Genomic DNA, 24,656 nt, shown 5'->3' on the forward strand with positions numbered 1-24,656 from the left:
TAGCTAAAATATACCTAAGTGGCAACCTAAGTGCTATGAAGAGATGACTGTTTAATGAACATGGGGGAAGTGTGTGTGTGTGTGCGTGTGTGTGTGTAATGGAATATTACTCAGCCACAAAAATAATGAAATCTTGTCATTTGTGACAACTTGGATGAACCTACAGGGCATTATACTAGCAAAATAAGTTAGAGAAAGACAAATATAATGTAACTGCATTTATATGTAGACTCTAGAAAAAGAAATAAACAAAACAGAAACAGAGTCAGGGGTACAGAGAATAAACAGGTGGTTGCCAGAGGTGGTGGGAGGAGGGGAGGAGAGAACTAGGTAAGTGAGATTCAGAATTAGAACCTCCAGCCACAAAATAAAGAAGCTATGGGTATGGAATACACAGTGTGGGGGATATAGTCCCCTTTTAGTGCTAAACAAAGTAATACAGTATCTTTGAATAGTGACCGATGGTAACTAGACATTGTGCGAATCATTTAAAAATGCACAGAAATGGCGAATCACTATGCTGTACAACAGGAACTATTTAATAACGTCATGCTGTGGGTGAATTATACCCCAAAAACAAACAAACCTATAGAAAAATATATTAGATATGTGGTTACTGGAGGTTGGGGTGGGGCAAGGGGGAGTTGGATGAAGGTAGTCAAAACACAGAAAATTCCTTTATAAGTATTAGAGAGGAATTTTACAACATGATAAATGTAATTAACACTGTGGTATGTTATTTATGAAAGTTGTTGAGAGCAAACCCTAAGAGTTCTCATCACAATGAAAAATATTTTTCTTTTATTTTTGTATATGAGATGATTAATGTTCACTAAACTTACTGTGGTAATAATTTCATGAGGTATGTAAGTCAAATGATTATGCCGTACACCCTAAACTTACACAGTGCTGTATGTCACCTATGTTTCAATAAAACTGCAAGAAAAAAATACATGCAATATCTGAAAAGGGCAATAAAGCCAAGCACAATAAAACAAGGTATGCCTGTATGCATTTAAAGTTCCACCGTGTCTTTTCAAGGCTTGATAGCTCATTTCTTTTTAGTGCTAAACAATATTCCATTGGATGTACCAGTTTATTTATACATACACCCATCGAGGGACATCTTGGTTGCTTCCAAGTTTTGGCAATTATGATTAAAGCTGCTATAAATATACAGGAAAAAAAGATTCAATGCAATCCCAATGAAAATCCAAGCAGCCTCTTCTGGAGAAATTAACATACTAATTCTAAAAATTATATGAAAATGCAAAAGAGTGCAAATGGGCAGAACAATTATGAGAGAGAACAAAGTTGGAGAAACTATACTATGTGCTTATACTGCATGCTTTCATGACTTAACTATAGAGCTACAGTAATCAAGAAAATGCAGTATTAGCATCAGGAGAGACTCAGAGAGTAGAATAGAGTCCAAAAACACACCCATACAACATGGTCAAAGATGCCAAGGCAATTCAGTAGAGAAAGAACTGGGCTTCCATAAATGGTGTTGAAACAACTGGATAGATAGGAATAATGAACCTAGACTCTTAACCTCACAGCATATGACAACTGTTGCTAAGGATATGGAGCAAATGGAACCCTCATTTATTACTAGCAGGAATGCAAAACAGTGCAGGCACTTTAGAAAACACTTTGGTAGTTTCTCATAAAGTTAAGTATACAGTTACTCTACAGCCCAGCAATCCCATACCTAGGTATTTACTTAAGAAAAAGGAAAATATATGTCCACAAAAAGACTCGTATTCAAATGCTCAAAGCAGCTTTATTTATCATAGCCACTGGAAACAATCCAAATGTCCAAAAACTGGTGAATGGCTAAACCAACTGTGACATGTTTATTCAAATGGAATACTACTAATCAGTAAAAAGGAACAAACAAACAACACGGATAACCTCAAATGCACTATGCTAAGTAAAATAACTCAGACTGAAAACACAACACACTGTATGACTCCATTTATTTGACACTGTGGAAAAAGCAAAAGTATAGGGACAGAAAATAGATCAGTGTAGTTACCTGCGGCTGTGCTGGGGGAAAGGATGACTACAAAAGAACACAAGGGAAGTTTCAGCAGTAATGGAACTTTTCTATATTTCTGTCTTTAGGTGATGCTTACACAAGTGAATGGGTTTATTAAAACTCATAGGATTGAGCACTAAAAATGATAAAACTCACTGCATATAAAATATACTTCAATAATGTTGGCCTATCTACAATAATATTGATCTATCTACACATCAATGCCTATTTATGAAAAGTCAGCCAATGTCACTTAAGCCTCACAGCAACGCTATGAAGGAGGCACTTTCACTATTCCCATTGTACAGATCAGAAATGAAGGCTTAGATGTTAAATAATTTGTCCAAGCAGATAGTAGCTCACAGGGCTGAGACACAAATTAAGATCTATTTGACTCCAAAGTCCTTCTAATTGAGTACTATTCAATACTCACTTCACACTAGTTTTTCAACATTCTTAGAAAAGCATCTAGATAAATGCATGCTAATGCAGAAGCGCAACAGCTGTGACGGACCTTGCAGAAGCGTGGCCGAGAGGAGCCCATGTCCGAGGTCAGGGAGGTGGCCAAGAGGAGCTACCGATGTCCGAGGTCAGGGGCAGCAGCTGAGAGGAGCTACCCCACATCCGAGGTCAGGGGCGGCGGCCGGGAGGAGCTATCCCACGTCCGAGGTCAGGGGTGGTGGCCGAGAGTACCAGGCTGCGACAGCGCAGGAGCAGCCGAGAGGAGCTACCCCACGTCTGAGGTCAGGGGTGGCAGCCAGGAGGAGTTACCCCATGCCCAAGGCCAAGGGCAGTGGCTGAGAGGAGCAACCCCACATCCAAGGAGCGGTGGCTGTGTGGGTGCAGGAGGGCTGAGAGGACCTACTTCATGTTCAAAGTCAGGAGGGGTGGCAGTGAGGAGATACCCCTCGTCCAAGGTAAGGAGCAGCGGCTGTGCTTTGCTGGAGCAGCCATGAAGAGATACCCCATGTCCAAGGTAAGAGAAACCCAAGTAAGACGGTAGGTGTTGCGAGAGGGCATCAGAGGGCAGACACACTGAAACCATAACCACAGAAAACTAGTCAATCTAATCACATGGAACACAGCCTTGTCTAACTCAATGAAATTAAGCCATGCCTGTGGGGCCACCCAAGACAGGTAGGTCATGGTGGAGAGGTCTGACAGAATGTGGTCCACTGGAGAAGGGAATGGCAAACCACTTCAGTATTCTTGCCTTGAGAACCCCATGAACAGTATGAAAGGGCAAAATGATAGGATACTGAAAGGGGAACTCCCCAGGTCAGTAGGTGCCCAATATGCTACTGGAGATCAGTGGAGAAATAACTCCAGAAAGAATGAAGGGATGGAGCCAAAGCAAAAACAATACCCAGCTGTGGATGTGACTGGTGATAGAAGCAAGGTCCAATGCTGTAAAGGGCAATACTGCATAGGAACCTGGAATGTTAGGTCCATGAATCAAGGTAAATTGGAAGTGGTCAAACAGGAGATGGCAAGAGTGAACGTCGACATTCTAGGAATCAGCCAACTAAAATGGACTGGAATGGGGGAATTTAACTCAGATGACCATTATATTTACTACGCCAGGCGGGAATCCCTCAGAAGAAATGGAGTAGCCATCATGGTCAACAAAAGAGTCCAAAATGCAGTACTTGAATACAATCTCAAAAACGACACAATGATCTCTGTTCATTTCCAAGGCAAACTATTCAATATCACAGTTATCCAAGGCCATGCCCCAACCAGTAATGCTAAAGAAGCTGAAGCTGAATGATTCTATGAAGACCTACAAGACCTTTTAGAACTAACATCCCAAAAAACATGTCCTTTTCATTATAGGGGACTGGAATGCAAAAGTAGGAAGTCAAGAAACACCTGGAGTAACAGGTAAATTTGGCCTTGGAATATGGAATGAAGCAGGGCAAAGGCTAATAGAGTTTTGCCAAGAGAATGCACTGGTCATAGCAAACACCCTCTTCCAACAACACAAGAGAAGACTCTACACATGGACATCACCAGATGGTCAACACTGAACTCAGACTGATTATATTCTTTGCAGCCAAAGATGGAGAAGCTCTATACAGTCAGCAAAAACAAGACCGGGAGCTGACTGTGGCTCAGATCATGAATTCCTTATTGCCAAATTCAGACTTAAATTGAAGAAAGAAGGGGAAACCACTAGACCATTCAGGTATGACCTAAATCAAATCCCTTATGATTATATAGTGGAAGTGAGAAATAGATTTAAGGGACTAGATCTGATAGATAGAGTGCCTGATGAACTATGGACAGAGGTTCATGACATTGTACCAGAGACAGGGATCAAGACCATCCCCATGGAAAAGAAATGCAAAAAAGCAAAATGGCTGTCTGGGGAGGCCTAATAAATAGCTGTGAAAAGAAGAGAAGCTAAAGGCAAAGGAGAACTCGAGGAAAGGTATACGCATCTGAATGCAGAGTTTCAAAGAATAGCAAAAAGAGATAAGAAAGCCTTCCTCAGTGATCAATGCAAAGCAATAGACGAAAACAACAGAATGGGAAAGACTAGAGATCTCTTCAAGAAAATTAGAGATACCAAGGGAACATTTCATGCAAAGATGGGCTCGATAAACGACAGAAATGGTATGGACCTAACGGAAGCAGAAGATATTAAGAAGAGGTGGCAAGAATACACAGAAGAACTGTACAAAAAAGATCTTCACGACCCAGATAATCACGATGGTGTGATCACTCACCTAGAGTCAGACATCCTGGAATGGGAAGTCAAGTGGGCCTTAGAAAGCATCACTACAAACAAAACTAGTGGAGGTGATGGAATTCCAGTTGAATATTCCAGAAATATTCAAATCCTGAAAGATGATGCTATGAAAGTGCTGCACTCAATATGCCAGCAAGTTTGGAAAACTCAGCAGTGGCCACAGGACTGGAAAAGGTCAGTTTTCATTCCAATCCCAAAGAAAGGCAATGCCAAAGAATGCTCAAGCTACCACACAATTGTACTCATCTCACATGCTAGTAAAGTAATGCTTAAAATTCTCCAAGCCAGGCTTCAGCAATACGTGAATCGTGAACTTCCAGATGTTCAAGCTGTTGCAGAAAAGGCAGAGGAACCAGAGATCAAATTGCCAACATCTGCTGGATCATCGAAAAAGCAAGAGAGTTCTAGAAAAACATATACTTCTGTGTTATTGACTATGCCAAAGCCTTTGACTATGTGGATCACAAAAAACTGTGGAAAATTCTGATAGAGATGGGAATACCAGACCACCTGACCCGCCTCTTAAGAAACCTATATGCAGGTCAGGAAGCAACAGTTAGAACTGGACATGGAATAACAGACTGGTTCCAAATAGGAAAAGGAGTACGTTGAGGCTGTATATTGACACCCTGCTTATTTAACTTATATGCAGAGTACATCATGAGAAATGCTGGACTGGAAGAAACACAAGCTGCAATCAAGATTGCCGGGAGAAATATCAATAACCTCAGATATGCAGATGACACCACTCTTATGGTAGAAAGTGAAGAGGAACTAAAAAGCCTCTTGATGAAAGTGAAAGAGGAGAGTGAAAAAGTTGGCTTAAAGCTCAACATTCAGAAAATGAAGATCATAGTATCCAGCCCCATCACTTCATGGGAAATAGATGGGGAAACAGTAGAAACAGTGTCAGACTTTATTTTTGGGGGCTCCATAATCACAGCAGATGGTGACTGCAGCCATGAAATTAAAAGACTCTTACTCCTTGGAAGAAAAGTTATGACCAACCTAGATAGCATATTCAAAAGCAGAGACATTACTTTGCCAACAAAGGTCCGTCTAGTCAAGGCTATCGTTTTTCCAGTGGTCATGTATGGATGTGAGAGTTGGACTGTGAAGAAAGCTGAGTGCCGAAGAATTGATGCTTTTGAACTGTGGTGTTGGAGAAGACTTGAGATTCCCCTGGACTGCAAGGAGATCCAACCAGTCAATCCTAAAGGAAATCAGCCCTGAATAGTCATTGAAAGGACTGATGCTGAAGCTGAAACTCCAATACCTTGGCCATCTGATGTGAAGAACTGACTCACTGGAAAAGACCCTGACACTGGGAACAATTGAAGGCAGGAGGAGAAGGGGACGACAGAGGATGAGATAGTTGCACAGGATCACCAACTCAATGGACACGAGTTTGAGTAGGCTCTGGGAGTTGGTGATGGACAGGGAAGCCTGGTGTGTCCATGGGGACACAGAGTCATACACGACTGAGCGACTGAACTGAACTGATTGATACATACATGCACTACTCTTCTATTATGAGAAACAATGTAAGAAATTCCAATTGGAAAAAAGGGGGGAGATTTCAAGATGATATGACCCACAACTAGAGGAAAACAATAGAATGGGAAAGACTAGAGAGCTCTTCAAGAAAATTAAAGATACCAAGGGAACATTTCACGCAAATATGGGCACAACAAAGGACAGAAACATTATGGATCTAACAGAAGCAGAAGAGATTAAGAAGAGATGGCAAGAATACACAGAAGAACTATACAAAAAAGATCTTAATGACCCGGATAACCACAATGGTGTGATCACTCACCTAGAGTCAGACATCCTGGAGTGCAAAGTCAAGAGGGCCTTAGGAAGCATCACTATGAACAAAGCTAGTGAAGGTGATGGAATTCAATTTGAGCTATTTCAAATCCCAAAAGATGATGCTGTTAAAGTGCTGCACTCAATATGCCAGCAAATTTGGAAAACTCAGCAGTGGCCACAGGACTGTAAAAGGTCAGTTTTTACTCCAATCCCAAAGAAGGGAATGCCAAAGAATATTCAAAATGCTGCACAATTGCACTAATTTCACATGCTAGCAAGGTCATGCTCAAAATCCTCCAACCTTGGCTTTGACAGTATGTGAACTGAGAACTTCCAGACATACAAGCTGGATTTAGAAAAGGCAGAGGAATCAGAGATCAAATAGCCAATATTCGCTGGATCATAGAAAAAGCAAGAGAATTCCAGAAAAAAACATCTACTTCTGCTCCACTACTATAATAAAGCCTTTGACTGTGTGGATCACAACAAACTTTGGAAAATTCTTCAAGAGATGGGAATACCAAACCTCCCTACCTGTCTCCTGAGAAACCTATATGCAGGTCAAGAAGCAACAGTTAGATCTGGACATGGATCAATGGACTGGTTCCAAAGTGGGAAAGGAGTATGTCAAGGCTGTATACTGTCAGCCTGGTTATTTAACTTATATGCAGAGCACATCATGGGAAATGCCGGACTGGCTGAAGCTCAAGGTGTATTCAAGATTGCCAGGAGAAATATCAATAACCTCAGATATGCAGATGACACCACCCCAATGGCAGAAAGCAAAGAGGAACAAAAGAACCTCTTGATGAAGATGAAAAAGGAGAATGAAAAAGCTGGCTTAAAACTCAACATTCAAAAAACTAGTATCATAGCATCTGGTCCCATCACTTTAGGGCAAAGTCACTGCAGACAGTGACTACAGATATGAAATTAAAAGATGCTTGCTCCTTGAAAGAACGCTATGACCAACCTCAAAAGTGTATTAAACAGCAGACACATTACTGATAAAGGTCTATATAATCAAAGCTATGGTTTTTCCAGTAGTCATGTATGGATGTGACAGTTGGACCATAAAGAAGGCTGAACACTGAAGAATTCATACTTTTGAACTGTGGTGTTTGAGAAGACTCTTGAGAGTCCCTTGGACTGCAAGGAGATCAAACCAGTCAATCCTAAAGGAAATCAACCCTGAATACTCCTTGGAAGGATTGATACTGAAGCTGAAGCTCCAATACTTTGTCCACATGATGTGAAGAACTGACTCCTTGGAAAAGACCCTGATGCTGGGAACGATTGAAGGCAGGAGGAGAAGGGGACGACAGGGGATGAGACGGTTGGATGGCATCACCAACTCAATGGACATGAGTTTGAGCAAGCTCCAGGAGATAGTGAAGGACAGGGAAGCCTGGCATGTTGCAGTCCATGAGGTAGCAAAGAATCAGACATGACTGAGTGACTGAATAACAACAAGGACCCACAAAATTTAGCTCAGAAGCTAACCTCCAAGAGTATAAACAACAGTGGTAGGACCATCAAATTTGGAGAGGTTTCTAACTGGAGTGTCTATACAGACTTTTCTTACTGAACTGAATACTTTCATAGCATTCTCTGCTACAAAAGCAGGGTAATATAATATGTACCTCATAAGGTGGCTGTGAATATAATATCATTAATATGAAAAGTGCTTTGTGTAAAGCATTAAAGTGATAGCTCTCAAAATTTTGTGTATCAAGAATCTTTTACACTCTTAAAAGTGACTGAGGACTCTAAAGAGCTTTGTTTATATAGGTTATATGTTTGCTATTGCTATTTACTATATCAGATTTTAAAACCATTATTCAAAATATTTATTACTTCATAAAAATAAAAATAATAAACATATTAACATAACATAATTTTAATGAAAACTTTTTCAAAATTGTATTTAGAGTTTTGCAATTTTTTAAAATATCTGGCTGAACTGTGTGTCTATGGAATATATAAAAGCATAATGAGAAGTCCCTCAAAAGAAACACACTAGCATGGGCACACAGAAGTAGGACCAGATTAGAGTCTGAGCTTCCCCTGCAACAGGTGAAGAGACCAGCCCAGTATTGGAGGGCATCATAGGGTGGACTGTGACTCACAGCGAGGTAAATGACATTGACAACTGAGATCAAAGAAAAACATTCATTATTCTTATATTTTTACTTGTTCTGTAGTTGCTTCTGGATTTTTTCTTTTTTTCCTTTTTTTCCCTCTTTTGCTGTAGTTGTTGATTTTAATAGTACTATTAAATCTATTTACACTTTTGAGAATATTTTTGCTAATCACACCTTTTATTTCCTTTAAATACATCTGCATCTATGGTGGCCTCTTACGATTTTGAGGGTTTTTTCTTTTTTTCTTTTTTTAAAATTTATTATTTTTCTACATATATTCTTTTGTTGCTTTTCTTCTTCTTTTCCTGTCGTATTTACTCTTTCAGTTCAGTTCAGTTCAGTTCAGTTCAGTTCAGTCGCTCAGTCGTGTCCGACTCTTTGTGACCCCATGAATCGCAGCATGCCAGGCCTCCCTGTCCATCACCAACTCCTAGAGTTCACTCAGACTCACGTCCATTGAGTCAGTGATGCCATACAGCCATCTCATCCTCTGTCGTCCCCTTCTTCTCCTGCCCCCAATCCCTCCCAGCATCAGGGTCTTTTCCAGTGAGTCAACTCTTCACGTGAGGTGGCCAAAGTACTGGAGCTTCAGCTTTAGCATCATTCCCTCCAAGGAAATCCCAGGGCTGATCTCCTTCAGAATGGACTGGTTGGATCTCCTTGCAGTCCACGGGACTCTCAAGAGTCCTCTCCAACATCACAGTTCAAAAGCATCAATTATTTGGTGCTCAGCTTTCTTCACAGTCCAACTCTCACATCCATACCTGACTACTGGAAAAACCATAGCCTTGACTAGACGGACCTTTGTTGGCAAAGTAATGTCTCTGCTTTTGAATATGCTATCTAGGTTGGTCATAACTTTTCTTCCAAGGAGTAAGCGTCTTTTAATTTCATGGCTGCAATCACCATCTGTAGTGATTTTGGAGCGAAAAAAATAAAGTCTGACACTATTTCCACTGTTTCCCCATCTATTTCCCATGAAGTGATGGGACCAGATGCCATGATCTTCATTTTCTCAATGTTGAGCTTTAAGCCAACTTTTTCACTCTCCTCTTTCACTTTAAAGAGGCTTTTTACTCTTTAATATATACAAATCTCCTTTATCTAATTCTAACTTTGCTTTTCTATCCTTTCTTTCTTTTCTTTTTCTCAACATGTTTATCAGTCTGTTTTGCTTTCATGGCTTTATTCCCCAGTTGGCATATTGCTTTGGCTTTGTTTTCCAGCTTATGCTTTAATTAGTTTTGTTTTCACCTGTTGGATATCATTTTTGCTTTCCTTTGCTTGCTGGGTCAATCTCTTCTACTTTCTTTCTTTCTTTTTTTTTTGTTTTTTGGACTGTTTCAGTTTTGTTTATATCTGTATATGTGTGTGTATATATATTCCATTATTTCTGTTAGTATTTGTCTGATTTTGTATTTGCCAATTGTCTGGGGTTTGCATTTTGTTTCTTGTTTTAATCCCCTTGAAGGCAATGGCACCCTACTCCAGTACTCCTGCCTGGAAAATCCCATGGACGGAGGAGCCTGGTAGGCTGCAGTCCATGGGGTCGCGGAGGGTTGGACATGACTGAGCGACTTCACTTTCACTTTTCACTTTCATGCATTGGAGAAGGAAATGGCAACCCACTCCAGTGTTCTTGCCTGGAGAATCCCAGGGATGGGGGAGCCTGGTGGGCTGCTGTCTATGGGGTCGCACAGAGTCGGACATGACTGAAGTGACTTAGCAATGCCATAGCAAACCACCTGTGGAATCTCTGTTCACTGGCCAGAGATCAGGCCCTGGGCTTTTGGAGTGGGAGCACTGACAAGACTCTAGACTACCAGAAAACTTCTAACCCAGGGAGTATTAATTAGAGAGAACTCCCACAAAGGCCTCCACCCATATACAAGACCTGGCAGTACCCAACTACCAGCAGAACACAATACAGGATGGCCCACCCAAACAACAAACAAGACAAAAACACAAACCCAATCACCAGCAAACAGGATTACCACTTCACACAGCCCTGACCACCAGAGGACAAAAAAAAAAAAAACAACTTACCTTCTCCCACCAGAGCACAAGCACAAGTCACACCCAACAGAAGCCTACACAAACCACTGAATCAACCTTACCCACCAAGGACAGAAACCAAGAGGAAGGAGGAATTCGACCTCAAAATCTGAGAAAAGGAGATCTCAAACACAATGAATTTTTTTTTAAAAGAAAAGGCAGAGAAGTATGGTGCAAATGAAGGAACAAACTAGAAACAGACAAGACCAACTAAACAAAGAGTAAATAGGCAAACTACCTGAAAAAGAATTCAGAATAATGATAGCAAAGATTCCAAAACCTTAAAAATAGAGTGGAGAAAATGCAAGAAGTGATCAACATGATTAAAACAATTGCCAAGGACATAGAAGAAATAAAGATTAAGCAAACAGTGATGAATAACTCAATTATTGAAATTAAAAATACTCTGGAAGGAACCAATACATTAATGGAAGCAGAAGAATGGATAAGTGAGCTGGAACATAGAATGGTGGAAATAACTGCTGAAGCGCAGAATAATGGAAAAAGAATGAAAAGAATTGAGGATAGCCTCAGAGTTCCCTGGGACAACATTAAATGCAAGAACTTTCAACAGTTGAGTGGGCCTTAGGAAGCATCACTATGAACAAAGCTAGTGCAGGTGATGGAATTCCAGCTGAGCTATTTCAAATCCTCAAAGATGATGCTGTGAAAGTGCTGCACTCAATATGCCAGCAAATTTGGAAAACTCAGCAGTGATCACAGGAGTGCAAAAAGTCAGTTTCATTCCAATCCCAAAGAAAGGCAATGCCAAAGAATGTTCAAACTACTACACAATTGCACTCATCTAACACGCTCACAAGGTAATGCTCAAAATTCTCCAACCTAGGCTTCAACAGTATGTGAACTGAGAACTTCTAGACATACAAGCTGGATTTAGAAAAGGCAGAGGAAGCAGAGATCAAATTGCTAACATCCATTGGCTCATAGAAAAAGCAAGAGAATTAAAAAAAAAGAATCTGCTTCATTGACTAAACTAAAGTCTCCGTCTAGATCACAACAAACTGTGGAAAATTCTCAGAGATGGGAATACCAGACCACCTTACTTGCCTCCTGAGAAACCTGTATGCAGGTCAAGAAACAACAGTTAGATCTGAACATGGAAAAATGGACTGGTTCCAAATTGGGAAAGGAGTGTGTCAAGGATGTATACTGTCACCCTGCTTATTTAACTTGCATGCAGAGTACATTGTGAGAAATGCCGGGCTGGGTGAAGCACAAGCTGGAATCAAGATTGCCAGGATAAATATCAATAACCTCAGATATGCAGATGACACCACCCTCATGGCAGAAAGTGAAGAAGAACTAAAGAGCCTCTTGATGAAGTGAAAGAGGAGAGTGAAAAAGTTGGCTTAAAATTCAACATTCAAAAAACTAAGATCATGGCATCTGGTCCCATTACTTCATGGCAAATAGATGCAGAAACAATGGAAACAGTGACAGACTTTATTTTCTTAGGCTCCAGAATCACTGCAGATGGTGACTGCAGCAATGAAATTAAAAGATGCTTGCTCCTTTGAAGATAAGCTATGACAAACCTAGCCAGCATATTAAAAAGCAGAGACATTAATTTGCTGACAATGATCCATATAGTCAAATCTATGGTTTTTCCAGTAGTTATGTATGGATGTGAGAGTTGGACCATAAAGAAGGATGAGCGTTGAAGAATTGATGCTTTTGAACTGTGGTGTTGGAGAAGACTGTTGAGAGTCCCTTGGACTGCAAAGAGATCAAACCAGTCAATTCAAAAGAAATCAGTCCTGAATATTCATTGGAAGTACTGATACTGAAGCTCCAATACTTTGGCCACCTGATGCAAAGAGCTGACTCATTGGAACAGACCCTGATGCTGGGAAAGATTGAAGGCAGGAGAAGAAGGGGATGACAGAGGACGAGATGGTTGGATGGCATCACTGACTCAATGGACATGAATTTGAGCAAGCTCAGGGAGATGGTGAAGGACAGGGAAGCCATGCATGTTGCAGTCTATGGGGTGGCAAAGATTCAGCTATGACTAAGCAACTTAACAACAAGACCAAGGGAACAAGATAGATAGCCCAGAGATAAACCCACACATCTATGGGTACCTTAGTTTTGACAAAGAAGGCAAGAATATACAATGGGGCAAAGACAGTCTCTTCAATAAGTGGTGCTGGTAAAATTGGACAGCTACATGTAAAAGAATGAAATTAGAATCCTTCCTAACACCATCCACAAAGATAATCTCAAAATGGATTAAAGACCTAAATGTAAGACCAGAAACTATAAAACTCCTAAAGGAAACATAGGCAGAAAACTCTATGACATAAATCACAACAAGATCCTCTATGACCCCCCTCCTAGAATAATGGAAATAAAACAAAAATAAACAAGTGGGAGCTCATTAAACTTAAAAGCTTTTGCACAGCAAAGGAAACTATAAACAAGGTGAAAAGTCAACCCTCAGAATGGGAAAAAATAATAGCAAATGAAACAACTAACAAAGGATTAATTTCAAAATATACAAGTAGCTCATATAAGTCAATACCAGGGGAAAAAAAAACAATCAAAAAAATGGGCAAAAAAAAAAACTAAACAGACATTTCTCCAAAGAAGACATACAGATGGCTAATAAACACATGAAATGCTGCTCAACACTGCTCATTATTAGAGAAATGTAAGTAAAAACTACAATGAGATATTACCTCACACTGGTCAGAATGACCATCATCAAAAAATCTACAAACAATAAATTCTGGAGAGGGTATGGAGAAAAGGGAACCTTCTTGCACTATTGGTGGAAATGCAAATTGATAACAGCCACTATGGAGAATAGCATAGAGATTCCTTAAAAGACTAGGAATAAAACCACCATGACCCATCAATCCCACTACTAGGCATATACCCTGAGGAAACCAAAACTGAAAAAGACACGTGTAACCCATTGTTCACTGCAGCTCTAGTTACAATAGCTAGGACATGGAAGCAACCTAGATGTCCATCAACAGATGAAAGGATAAAGAAGTTGTTGTACATATACAGAATGGAATATTTATTCAGCCATAAAAAGGACCACATTTGAGTCAGTCCTAATGAGGTGGATGAATCTAGAGCCTATCATACAGAGTGCAGTAAGTCAGAAAGAGAAAAACATATATCATATACTAACGCATGTATAAGGAATCTAGAAAGATGGTATTGATGAACCTATTTGCACATCAGCTATGGAGACACAGACATTGAGAACAGACTTATGGACACAGCTGGGTGGGGGAAGGAGAGTGGGAGATATGGAGAGAGTAACATGGAAACATGTATTATCATATGTAAAATAGATAGCCAGTGGGAATTTGCCTTATGACTCAGGGAACTCCAACCAGGGTTGGATAACAACCTAGAGCAGTGGGATGGGGAGGGAGGTGGGAAGGATGTTCAAGAGGGAGTGGACATGGGTAAGGCTATGGCTGATTCATGTTTCTCTTTGGTAAAAACCAATGGAATACTGTAAAGCAATTATTCTTCAAATAATTTTTTTTAAATCAGAAAAAAATAAAACGTTTGGCTTCATAGCAGATACCTAGATTATAATATTTATGTCTGCATTCATTCTGTTGGCGTTGTCTGGGTTCAAGCATGTGAAGAAGAGCTGATGTCACAGAGATATGTCATCAGAAAAAAACTGAGTGTTTTAATTGGTCTTTTAGATAATGGTGGATATTTTTCTTCAATAGGACACCAAAACTCAATAAGTGGTGGTTCCCTGATGTGGAGTCTGAAACACTATCAATGAACTATTTTTCTTGACCATGCTGCAAGGCTTACAAGATCTTAGTTCCCGGACTAGGATCTGAACCCATGCCCTCGGCAATGAAACACCGAGTCCTAACCACCAGGGAATTCCTTCAGTGAACTTTTTTATAGTCTGCTACATTAAAATGCACTGGTCTCTCTTGCACTTTGGATGAATCTTTTATCCTTGGATGATTTTAACTCCATATAGGTCAACCAGAAAATATTAGTGCACTGAGTAATGAAGATCTTTAAATGCTGACGTATTTCACTATATTATAGCAACAAAAAAAGCACATTCGTTGTTATCACAACCTTGGCTCAGATGGTAAAGATTCTGCCTGCAATGCAGGAGACCAGGGTTCAATCCCAGGGTTGGGAAGATCCCCTGGAGAAGGAAATGGCAAACCACTTCAGTATTCTTGCCTAGAGAATTCCATGGACTATAATCCATGGGGTCACAAAAAATTAGACACGACTGAGCAACTTTCACTTTCACTTTTCCTGGCACAGCTTGATTTGTGCTCAGGTGCCAGCAGTTTACTCACCAGAGTGAAATGGCAACCCAGCGAAAGATGTCTTCGTATTATTATGAAAATAGTTCTGACCTCGCAGATCCCTGGAAAGTTTCTCAAGGCCCCAAGGGGGTCTGTGAAAAACAGTTTGATAACTCCTGCACTAAACATATGTTAATTATGATTATTCATGCTCAGAAACAAGGAGAGGCCTTTACAAGCCGCCACACAGAGGGAGAGCGCTACAACTGAAAGATGCCAAGAGAAGAATGATGTTGCTAGACTTCAGAGAAGAAAAGGGTTTGAGGGGTGTTCAAGAGCTAGTAGAAATGGAGTGATCACCAGAAATAAAGTTAGCAGGTAAGAGAACTTTTTCTCTCTGATAGCACAGGGGGATATCACACAATCTAGAAAATCAGAACCAATTTGTCAACCAAAGCCTTCGGCTACATATATCATTGCCAGAAACAATGGACTGGAAAACAGAAAGGATTTTTAAAAGAAAAAGTGGATTAGAACAGTAACAAATGCAAGGACAATGACAAACACAAGGATCTTAGGTAAATTGGATAATATGTGGAGACAAAAATTTTCCAAAGAGTTTCAGACTATAAACAAAAAAATAAATGAGGTGGGGGAGACTAAACCCTGTAAGCTAAATACATTATCTTCCCTAAAAGAGTTCTATTACTTAATAGAAGAAAGAGTAGTGGAAATAATGAAAATTAAAATGTTGGAAAAGTATTTAATAATTTTTGACATAATTTAAAGGGATATTAGAATCCCAGGGACAGGGGAGCCTGGTGGGCTGTCGTCTATGCGGTTGCACAGAGTTGGACACGACTGAAGCGACTTAGCAGCAGCAGCAGCAGACTTCCCTGGTGGCTCAGACGGTAAAGCGTCTGCCCATAATGCAGGAGACCTGGGTTCGATCCCTGGGTTGGGAAGATCCTCTGGAGAAGGAAATGGCAACCCACTCCAGTACTCTTGCCTGGAAAATCGCATGGACGAAGGGGCCTGGAGAGCTACAGTCCATGGGGTTGCAAAGAGTCAGACACGACTGAGTGACTTCACTTTCACTTTTCAAAGGGATATGAAGAGCTCTGGGTCTATTACATGAAAAATTAAAAATATAAAGGAAACAAGGTGACCTTACAAGAGGACAAATAATAAGTTATAATAACAAATAATAACTGTTGCTGGAAAAATCTAAAGAGGATGAAGTGTTGTGGTATCGGTTTTCTATTGCACCCATACAAAATTAGCACAACTGAGTGGCTTAAAAAGCACAAACAGTATCTTTACAGTTTTGAATGTCAAGTCTGAAATGGTCTCACTGGGTGAAAATCAAGGTGTCACCAGGGTTCTGAGCCTCCTGGAGGCTCTATGAGAGAACGTTTTCTTGTCTTACCAGCTTCAAGAAGCTGCTTCCCAGGTGGCTCTAGTGAAAACAACCTGCCTGCCAATGTGGGAGACATAAAAGATGCAGGTTCGATCCCTGGGTCAGGAAGATCCCCTGGAGAAGGGCATGGCAACGCACTCTAATATTTTGCCTGGAGAATCCCATGGACAGAGGAGCCTGATGGGCTACAGCCCATAGAGTTGCAGAGTCAGACACAACTGAAGCACACGCACACACAGAAGCTGTTTCAGAGCTGGCTAGTAACCCCCGTTCCAGTTTCAAAGCTCCAGCACTCCTCCCCACACTGACTCACTCTGACTTCCTCTTCTACATTTAAGACCTCGGATAATGGGCCCAGCCAGAAAATCCAGAATAATCTCCCCTATTTTCAGGTCAGCAGATTAGCAACCATAATTCCATCTGTTACCTTAATTTCCCTTTACTGTGTAATGGAATGTGTTTCGAAGTTCCAAGGATTAGGATGTGGGCATATTTGGGGGACAGGTGTCATTATTCTGCTATCACAGGCCTAAAATAAGAAAGATCACCTACTGGATTAAAAAATAAAATCTAAATCTGTTGCAGTCAACAGTCACACTTGCAACCAATGTCAAAAGTCAAACCAACTACAAGAAAGGAGACAACACAGGTTTATCATGATTGAGTAAGAAAAAGAGCAATTTACTAGTAGATTAATTTGATAAATTAGATTTCAAAGCATAAAGCATTCAAATGACTAATAAGGACAATCTAAATAATGAAAACCTAACAGCACGACCATAAAGTATGGAACTAACCTGACCTTATTTCTTTTAAAAAGATATAGAAAGCACCATTGCAGGGCTTGGCACCAAGCAGGTAATACTCAGTAAATGTTAGTTTCCTTTCTTAGATAATGACTAAACCAAGGACGAAACAGAATTAACACAGAATATTTAAAATGCAACTGAAACATCAATATGCCTAGGCAGCTGCCAAAGCAAAGCTCAAAGAACATGTATCCACTCGAGAAGTGTAAATCAAAGCTAAAAAGAAAAGAGACAAAAGGAAAACCAGACAACTGAGTTCCTCTCCAAGAATTTTAAGGGAAAAAAGCAAAGAAGCCAAAATATGGAAATAATAAAAGTAGAAGTAGAAATGTGGAACCAAAATGAAATCAATAAGTAACATGAATAGCTGGCTCTTTGAAAAAACAAACAACTCCAGAGTCAATCAAATAAAACAAATTAATACCATCAGAAATTATAAAATGTTGAATTTATACACATTTTTAACTGGGAAGAAAAAGAATAGTATCTCAACAATGGCAATACATTTAAACCCAAGTGAAAAAGATGACTGCCTATTAAATAGGAAATTTCAAAGCTGATTGGCAGGAAGAGATTATGACACAGCAGTAACACAGTGATAAGAAAGTTTACTTTTTAAAAAAAGTCTAAAGTTCGGAAGGTGAAAGATTCAGGAGATGGATGATGGTGACAGTTGCACAACAATGTAAACGGACTTAATGCCACTGACCTGAACAGATAAATATGGTTAGAACAGTATGTGATTTTTACCACAATAAAAAAAAAATCATTAAAAGTTAAAAAAAAAAAAAGCCTAAACTAGTATGAGTTACTTTTCAAGGAACTTTCAGACCAGAATCCAAGTATAAAAACAGACTGCTCAATTCTCCACCAATCAGCAAATGGAGGTTCCAGTGGATATTCTGGCATCGAACTACCACTTCCTCAATTTCACTCTTCCAATTACACCTTAAAAATGGATCTACTACACTCTCATCTGAATCTGTAATGTCAATACAAGATCACTAAGTAGAGTCACATGAGTCAAACTACAAAGCTAGCATCCTCTCTGAAATGTACACAGAGCTCTCTGCTTAAGGCTCAAATCCCCTCTCTCCACCTTGGAGTGAGGGGAAAAGGATTTAAGGGCGGAAGGAATATACCAAGTAAAGAGATGACACTGTGAGTATAAAGTTCTAGTATTTTGTTTTCTACAAGTCAAAAGAATGCAACTGGACTCATAGTTTTCTCCAGTAAAAGCCGCTGGCTTTACCTGAAGCAGGCACACATACATGTTCTAGGTGACACATCCCTGTGAGCACCTGTCTATAACTTCAGAGAATAGCTCCAACTGACAAGCTGCTGACACTCTCCCAATATTTTAAAGGAACTGCACCTCTTACACTGAGCAGAAACTTACAAAATTTAGTCATTTACTGGCAAGAACACACAAAAGCCAAATAAAAGCAAATGACTCTTGAGGAGGACTAGATAGAGCCCAGGACTGTGGGAAGTTTCCCAGCTTTGTGGTTGTGGGGTGGGGGTCACTCTCTCCACACTAGGTTGCTCATATATCCACTCATTAAGATAAGGGGATAAGAAAGTACCTGTAAATGATGAATTTTACCTCAGTATGATCAAAGAAACTAGTTGTAACAAGCTCACTTAGCAATCATTTTACTCACTATTAGGTCATAGGTGACAAAGTACAAATTGTCAGTTATAAAGAGCCTATCTCCAGAGTTCAGGGATTTCATCTTAAATTCTGGTCTCCTTGTACAGGCATGGCCTATGATCAAGCAATGCAATTGGAAACCCCAAGCTCAACATTGGGAAGCTTCACTTCCAAAGTCCTAGGAAACTATCTGAAATGCCTCCAATTCACTGTCTCTCCCCTATAACAGAGTTCTCAATGGCTCATAGCTCTCTGTACCCAACACTCTGCACATTTATCGAACCCCTCACCATCCTGCTCTTCAAAGAACTCATACCCAAGAAAAATGTGTGTGTAATTAGCAAGTAATGGGAATGATATTTTCAAAACCAGAAATTCTGCATTCAAGTGAGACTGGTCTCATTTAAACAGTCCCCCTGGGAGGCAGGGCATTAATCCCACTTCACTGCTTAAGTCATCTTTGGACCATTCCTCCTGGACTTGCCTTGAGAACCCACAGTCTGTTCTTTTGAATACCCTCAATGGTGCCAAATCTTCATTGACAGTGGATTTTTAGAAATGGCCAAAAGTCAGTCAGAGCTAAGTTTGGTGAATAGGAAGTGTGATCAAACTAGGTGGCACTATTTTGGTTAAGCAATTGTATATGATTATAAAGCAGTGAGACAGATTTTCTTAGATGATTTGCTTCAAAGGAAAATTTCAGATGAGTAACAAGGGGTATGAGCAATGCAACAGGTATATATTTACCTCTTCCCTAAGTAACTTCTTTGAAAGATAACACTCATTTGGATGTGTCAGCTCAAACACAAGGTTTGCTTTGTTTAATTACCACTCATAAATAGAAGGCTCCTTAGTATATTGGACCTACTGTGCCATGATTGGGGTGGGGGGCATGCCACTAAAATAGAGGGAAGGCATGCGTGGTCTACCCAAAAGAGCAAAGGCTTCAGAAAGAGACCAACCTCTTAGAATCCTGACTTGGCCCCTTGCTGCCTGGGTGGCTTTGAGGAAGTCACAAGCTAAGACTCTACAAAACAAGGCTGATATCAAACTCACAGGGCTGCTGTAAAGATTCAAGATAATGGGTACAGAGCACTGACCTTGTGCCTGGCACGTGGTAGGTGTCGCATAAGTCATAGCTATTATTAATAATAACCTCACTATAATCAACAGGGTTTTCTTACTATAGGTAATCTGAGATGACAGAACGACAGATAAACAGACATTTGGGAGGTTAGGAGTTCGTTAACAGTACCAACATACACTCACCACTGATGCATCTGGAGCATCATTAAAAAAAAAAAAAAAACAGTAATGTGCCAAAAATACTTACAGGAATTGTGAGCACTATGTAGATAATTTTAAAATCACATGATGGGCGTTGTCTGCAATGCCCCTACCACGCTGACCTTTCACCACTGTCTTAACACACCAGGCCTTCCCATGACCCTGCACCTCTGCATACTTCATCCCTCCTAAGATACCCTCCCTGCCCTCTGGGCTGACAAAAGCCTATAATTCTATTCTTCAGGACCAGGCTGTAGAACCCTCCCTGTTGAGCTAGACAGAATTCGTGGCTCTGCCCCTCATGTTCCCACAGCATATGGTTCTTAGGTTCCTTTCCCTGGAATGCCTCATCCTGTGTGTGTTTTAACCTGTTTTCATTTCTGCTTCTTTTGCTGGGCTTGAGGAGCGTGGCAAGGGACCACATCTCATTCACAGTTGTACTCCGAGCACCCAGCACATCTCTGGCATGCAGTAGGAACCAGGGAGATGTTTGATGAAGGAATGCTTTACATATACTTTACAAACACCTCTTAAAGGCCAGGCAGCTCCCTTTTGTTAATTACCAGCAAGCCTTAACCTCTGTAACTAAAAAGAAGCTCATGATCAACCAGTTCTGAGCCAGATGGAACTAGGCAGAAGGTCAGCTGGCAGTCCTGCACATCTGAGTGTTGACAGCTGTGAATCATTCTGTCCGTGCCACTTCCCAGAGCATTGGCAATACAGCAGCGGATTCAGACTCACCAAGATCAAAAGGCTGGAAAGGAGATTTGGAGTCATGGCCCCTGCCTTGACTATTGACAGTGACTATTTCTGTGACACACACAATCTGCAAAGTCAAGGCAGCCACAGTCTGCTTGGTGTCATGGTGTTCCCAGCTCTCTGATGGAAGGGCTGCATTCTGAAGGAGGGAAGGGGGTGAGAAGAAAGAGAAGCAGGCCGCAGACCATGAGGAAGACAGTGACTCTGCAGAGTGAGTCGTTCATTCATTCATCCATCCCTCCCACAAACACCTTCTGGGCCAGGTAGGCAGGCGACCATAACGCACAGAGTCAAGTCCCTGCCCCGACAGAGTTACAGTTACCTTTTCACAGGGCAGACAGGCATTAATCAAACAAGCACACAGACAAGCACAAGGGTCCAGATGAGTGCATGGAGGAGGAGCACAGCACCCTATGCACAGGGGTACAAACAGGGCTCAGTGGGCTGGTCGGGGAAGGCAGAAAAGCTGCCCTCAGCAAGCAACAAGTGAGCTGAGATCTCAAAGAGAAACAGGAGTTTACTAGGTCAGGAGGAGAGGGGAACATTCCCAACAAAGAGAACAGTGTGTGCCAAGGTGCTGGGCCCGGAGGCAGGTGTGGAATGGGCTCTGAATCCCAGGCAGGGGGCAAAGCTGGACGCCCTGCCACAAGCCCTCAGTTTGCTCGTGAGCTCTCTGGCAGGTCCTCCTCGGCATGAAGCAAGACTAAAAATGACAGAACAGTGTCAAAAACAAGGTGTGCCTGTGAGACATAACACACCACCAGCTGAAAACTGGCAGCTGCCAACGTGAGCTGGCCACTGTCTCAGCAGTCTCTGCCGTGAGGAAACACTGCTCACTTCCATTGACCCACCACACCTTTACACTTCCCAGGGAGTTGTGCATCTCAATCCTGGGAGAACTAAAGGGCTGACAAATATGGTGATGTTTACTATAAAGCTGTTTAGATAGCTGGTGCATGTGTGTGTGCTAAGTCGCTTCAGTTGTGTCTGACTCTTTGTGACCCCATGGACTGTAGCCCGCCAGACTCCTCTGTCCATGGGGATTGTCCAGGCAAGAATACTGGACTAGGTGGCCATTTCCTCCTCCAGGGGATCTTTCAAACCCAGGGCTCGAACCTACGTCTCTTAGGTCTCCTGCATTGGCAGGCATGTTCTTTACCACTAGTGCCACCTGGGAAGCCTTTAGATAGCTGGTATTTGATTATAATTTTCATGTGCAAATTTTGGGGGGCAAGGGGAGAAGCTACCGAAAAAAGTGGTTAAGGACGTTATCTGTGCAGCACGGTTTTGCTTCGGCAACTGTTAGTTCCATCACTTCAGGCAGTTCTTTGTAGCTTTAGAATGCTCTTGTCACCTTGCAAAATTGTCCTGGAGCTTTCTATTTGTAAAGCGCTTTGCAATCAATCATTAAATTGGCCTCCTTATTCTGCTACCGATAAAACAGATAAGTGAGTGACCCAAGGACAGAAAGCAATTCAGATCTTATCGTTCTCATCACCACTGTCAAACAGTGTAGCTACACAAGGCCTATCCAACTCTGCTATACCGGAGATGAACCCTAACCCCTACCTAGGAGCAGCAGAGGAAGGCGGTGCATGTAGCCAGTTCTCTGCTACTTGCTCTCAACAAGCTCCTCTATGCAGAGCATCTTGAAGGCCAACGGTGACAATGACTGCACTGGGATGGGCACACTGGCACTTCAGACTAGACAGAAGATGAACAGGACAGTGCTCAAAGAGGAGTAAGAGCACTCAGGAAGTCACAGTGGCTCGCAGCTTAAAACGTCACCATCCCTAAGGAGACGGCACTCCCAACACACACACTCATCCTCTATCTCTCCCTCAAGACTTCCCTGCATCCCCCACAAGCAGCCTGGACAGTGGTCTCTCCGGGCTGACACAGTACAACACTGCACACTGCCATAAATCGTCTATTTCCCTGCCCTTCTCCATTCCCATGGGCCCTCCCAGCATCTGAAGTCCCCAGCCCAGGACCCAGCATAGGAAAGGTTCATCGAGTGAGTGGTTTCCAAACAGCAAATATGAGAGACAGGGCACTCCTTTCACAGGGCAGTGGACTTAAGAGATCAGCTAGACCAACTCCTTATTTTTCACATGAGCAGAAAATCCCCCAGTTACATATGGTCTGGTCTCCAACCCAGGTCTTTGGGTTCAGTTTAGTTCCATATTTCACAAGTGGCTCCTATGTGTGTCAGACACAGTGGGGCCTGTTGGGAATAGAGAATTGAGTAGGAGACCATCTCTGCTTTAGGAGTTCACAGTCTGGGGACATAAGAGAGTTACAGAACACTTGGGCAAGCGCAAGGAGAGACGCTCGATTCCTTAGCCTGAGTGCCTTCCATCCTGTCCACTCGCTAGTCCCCATCTGGGAAACAGAACGGCAATATCTACTTCCTGCAAATAAACATATAATCAAGACTGATGAGACAACACGCACGGAAAATTGTCAGGTTTATCCCCCCAGAAAGCATTACGTAAGGTCCCGCCATACCCTGACACGGACTCCAAGGATTCAACAGTATTTCAGATATCAGTTCCACAAAGAAGCAAACAAGCGAGGTTTGGGCAAACGTCCAAGGCAAACCTCAAGGGCTGGGAGGAACTGGAGGAAACAGCTGGGGAAGGGGGTAGGGGTGTCGGGTCAAGTGAAGCGGCCCTGGCCCGGCGAACGGAGGCAGGCAGTGGGTGCCAGAAGATGGAGTGGTGAGAGGGAAGTTGGGACATCGACAAGGGAGGGCGAGCGGAGGGGCGCGGAGTTCCGGCAGGGTTGGGGCCGCGGCCGGGAGGTTCTAGAAGGGACGGTGGGCCGGAGGTTGAATGTAGCGGACGCGGGAGGAGCAGCGGGTCGGCGCCGGGGCCGATCGGTTTTCCGAGGAGGCTCGGGCAGGCCCCGTCGCCCACCGCGGCATCACGGCCGCCGCGCCTCCCCAAGCCGTGCGGGCGGCGCCTCACCTCGGGTTGAAGTCCTGGAAGAGGCCCCTCAGGTTCATGGCGGAGAACTCACCGCGGCGTCCTCCTCCGCCTCCCCCCGCCCCCCCGCGCAGCGCGGTCTTCGCGTTACAGCGGGTACATGGTGCCAGCGCTGGCCGCGTAACCGTCGTCGCCGCCGCCGCCTCCCGGAGAAACCTGAGTTGCACCTCCCTCCCCTCCTTCCGGGCTTCCGTAAGGCCGCTGCGCATGCGCCCTGAGCCCCGCCCCGCCGGCCCGAGGAGCGCGGTGGGCAACGCGCGACGCCGGTGTCTCCGCTCCCCGTGCGCGAAGGTCCCGGCCCTCGGCCCCGCACCGGGCCAAGGAGGTGGCGGGGACGACGGAGGCCGGAGGGACAGGGGACCCGAGGGAGGGCACGGAGAACCAAACAGGGCTGCTGACTCTGCGCAGGCCCACGGGGAGGGAGCGGCCGCCCGGGAGTCCCGCAGGGAGGTCTTCGCGGACCCCTGACACCTTGGCCCGCGCTGCCTTCTGGAGGTTTCCCTCAGCGAGAACTGAGCCTTGAGGGTAGTGACCCCGGGAATCACGTTGCATTTTGGTGATCTCCTCCCAGGCTTCACCTGTCAAACGTGTCAATGACTGCTTCTCAAATTCCCTCCCAAGGCCCACGTCAGCGCGTGGAG

At 42.6% G+C, this 24,656-nt stretch overlaps 1 protein-coding gene across 1 annotated transcript in view; it reads right to left on the minus strand.

Moving 5' to 3' along the window:
- Positions 1 to 24,112, minus strand: part of TMEM185A (transmembrane protein 185A) — a 42,375-nt gene extending 18,263 nt beyond the window's left edge. Inside the window, exon 1 of the mRNA XM_068962401.1 lies at positions 23,998 to 24,112. Within this exon, the coding sequence (XP_068818502.1) occupies positions 23,998 to 24,035 (38 nt within the window). The 5' untranslated portion in view covers positions 24,036 to 24,112. The remainder of the gene's footprint in view (positions 1 to 23,997) is intronic.
- Positions 24,113 to 24,656: the final 544 nt, after the last annotated feature.

The sequence above is a fragment of the Capricornis sumatraensis genome, chromosome X, assembly GCF_032405125.1.
Source record: "Capricornis sumatraensis isolate serow.1 chromosome X, serow.2, whole genome shotgun sequence".
Taxonomy (NCBI): domain Eukaryota; kingdom Metazoa; phylum Chordata; class Mammalia; order Artiodactyla; family Bovidae; genus Capricornis; species Capricornis sumatraensis.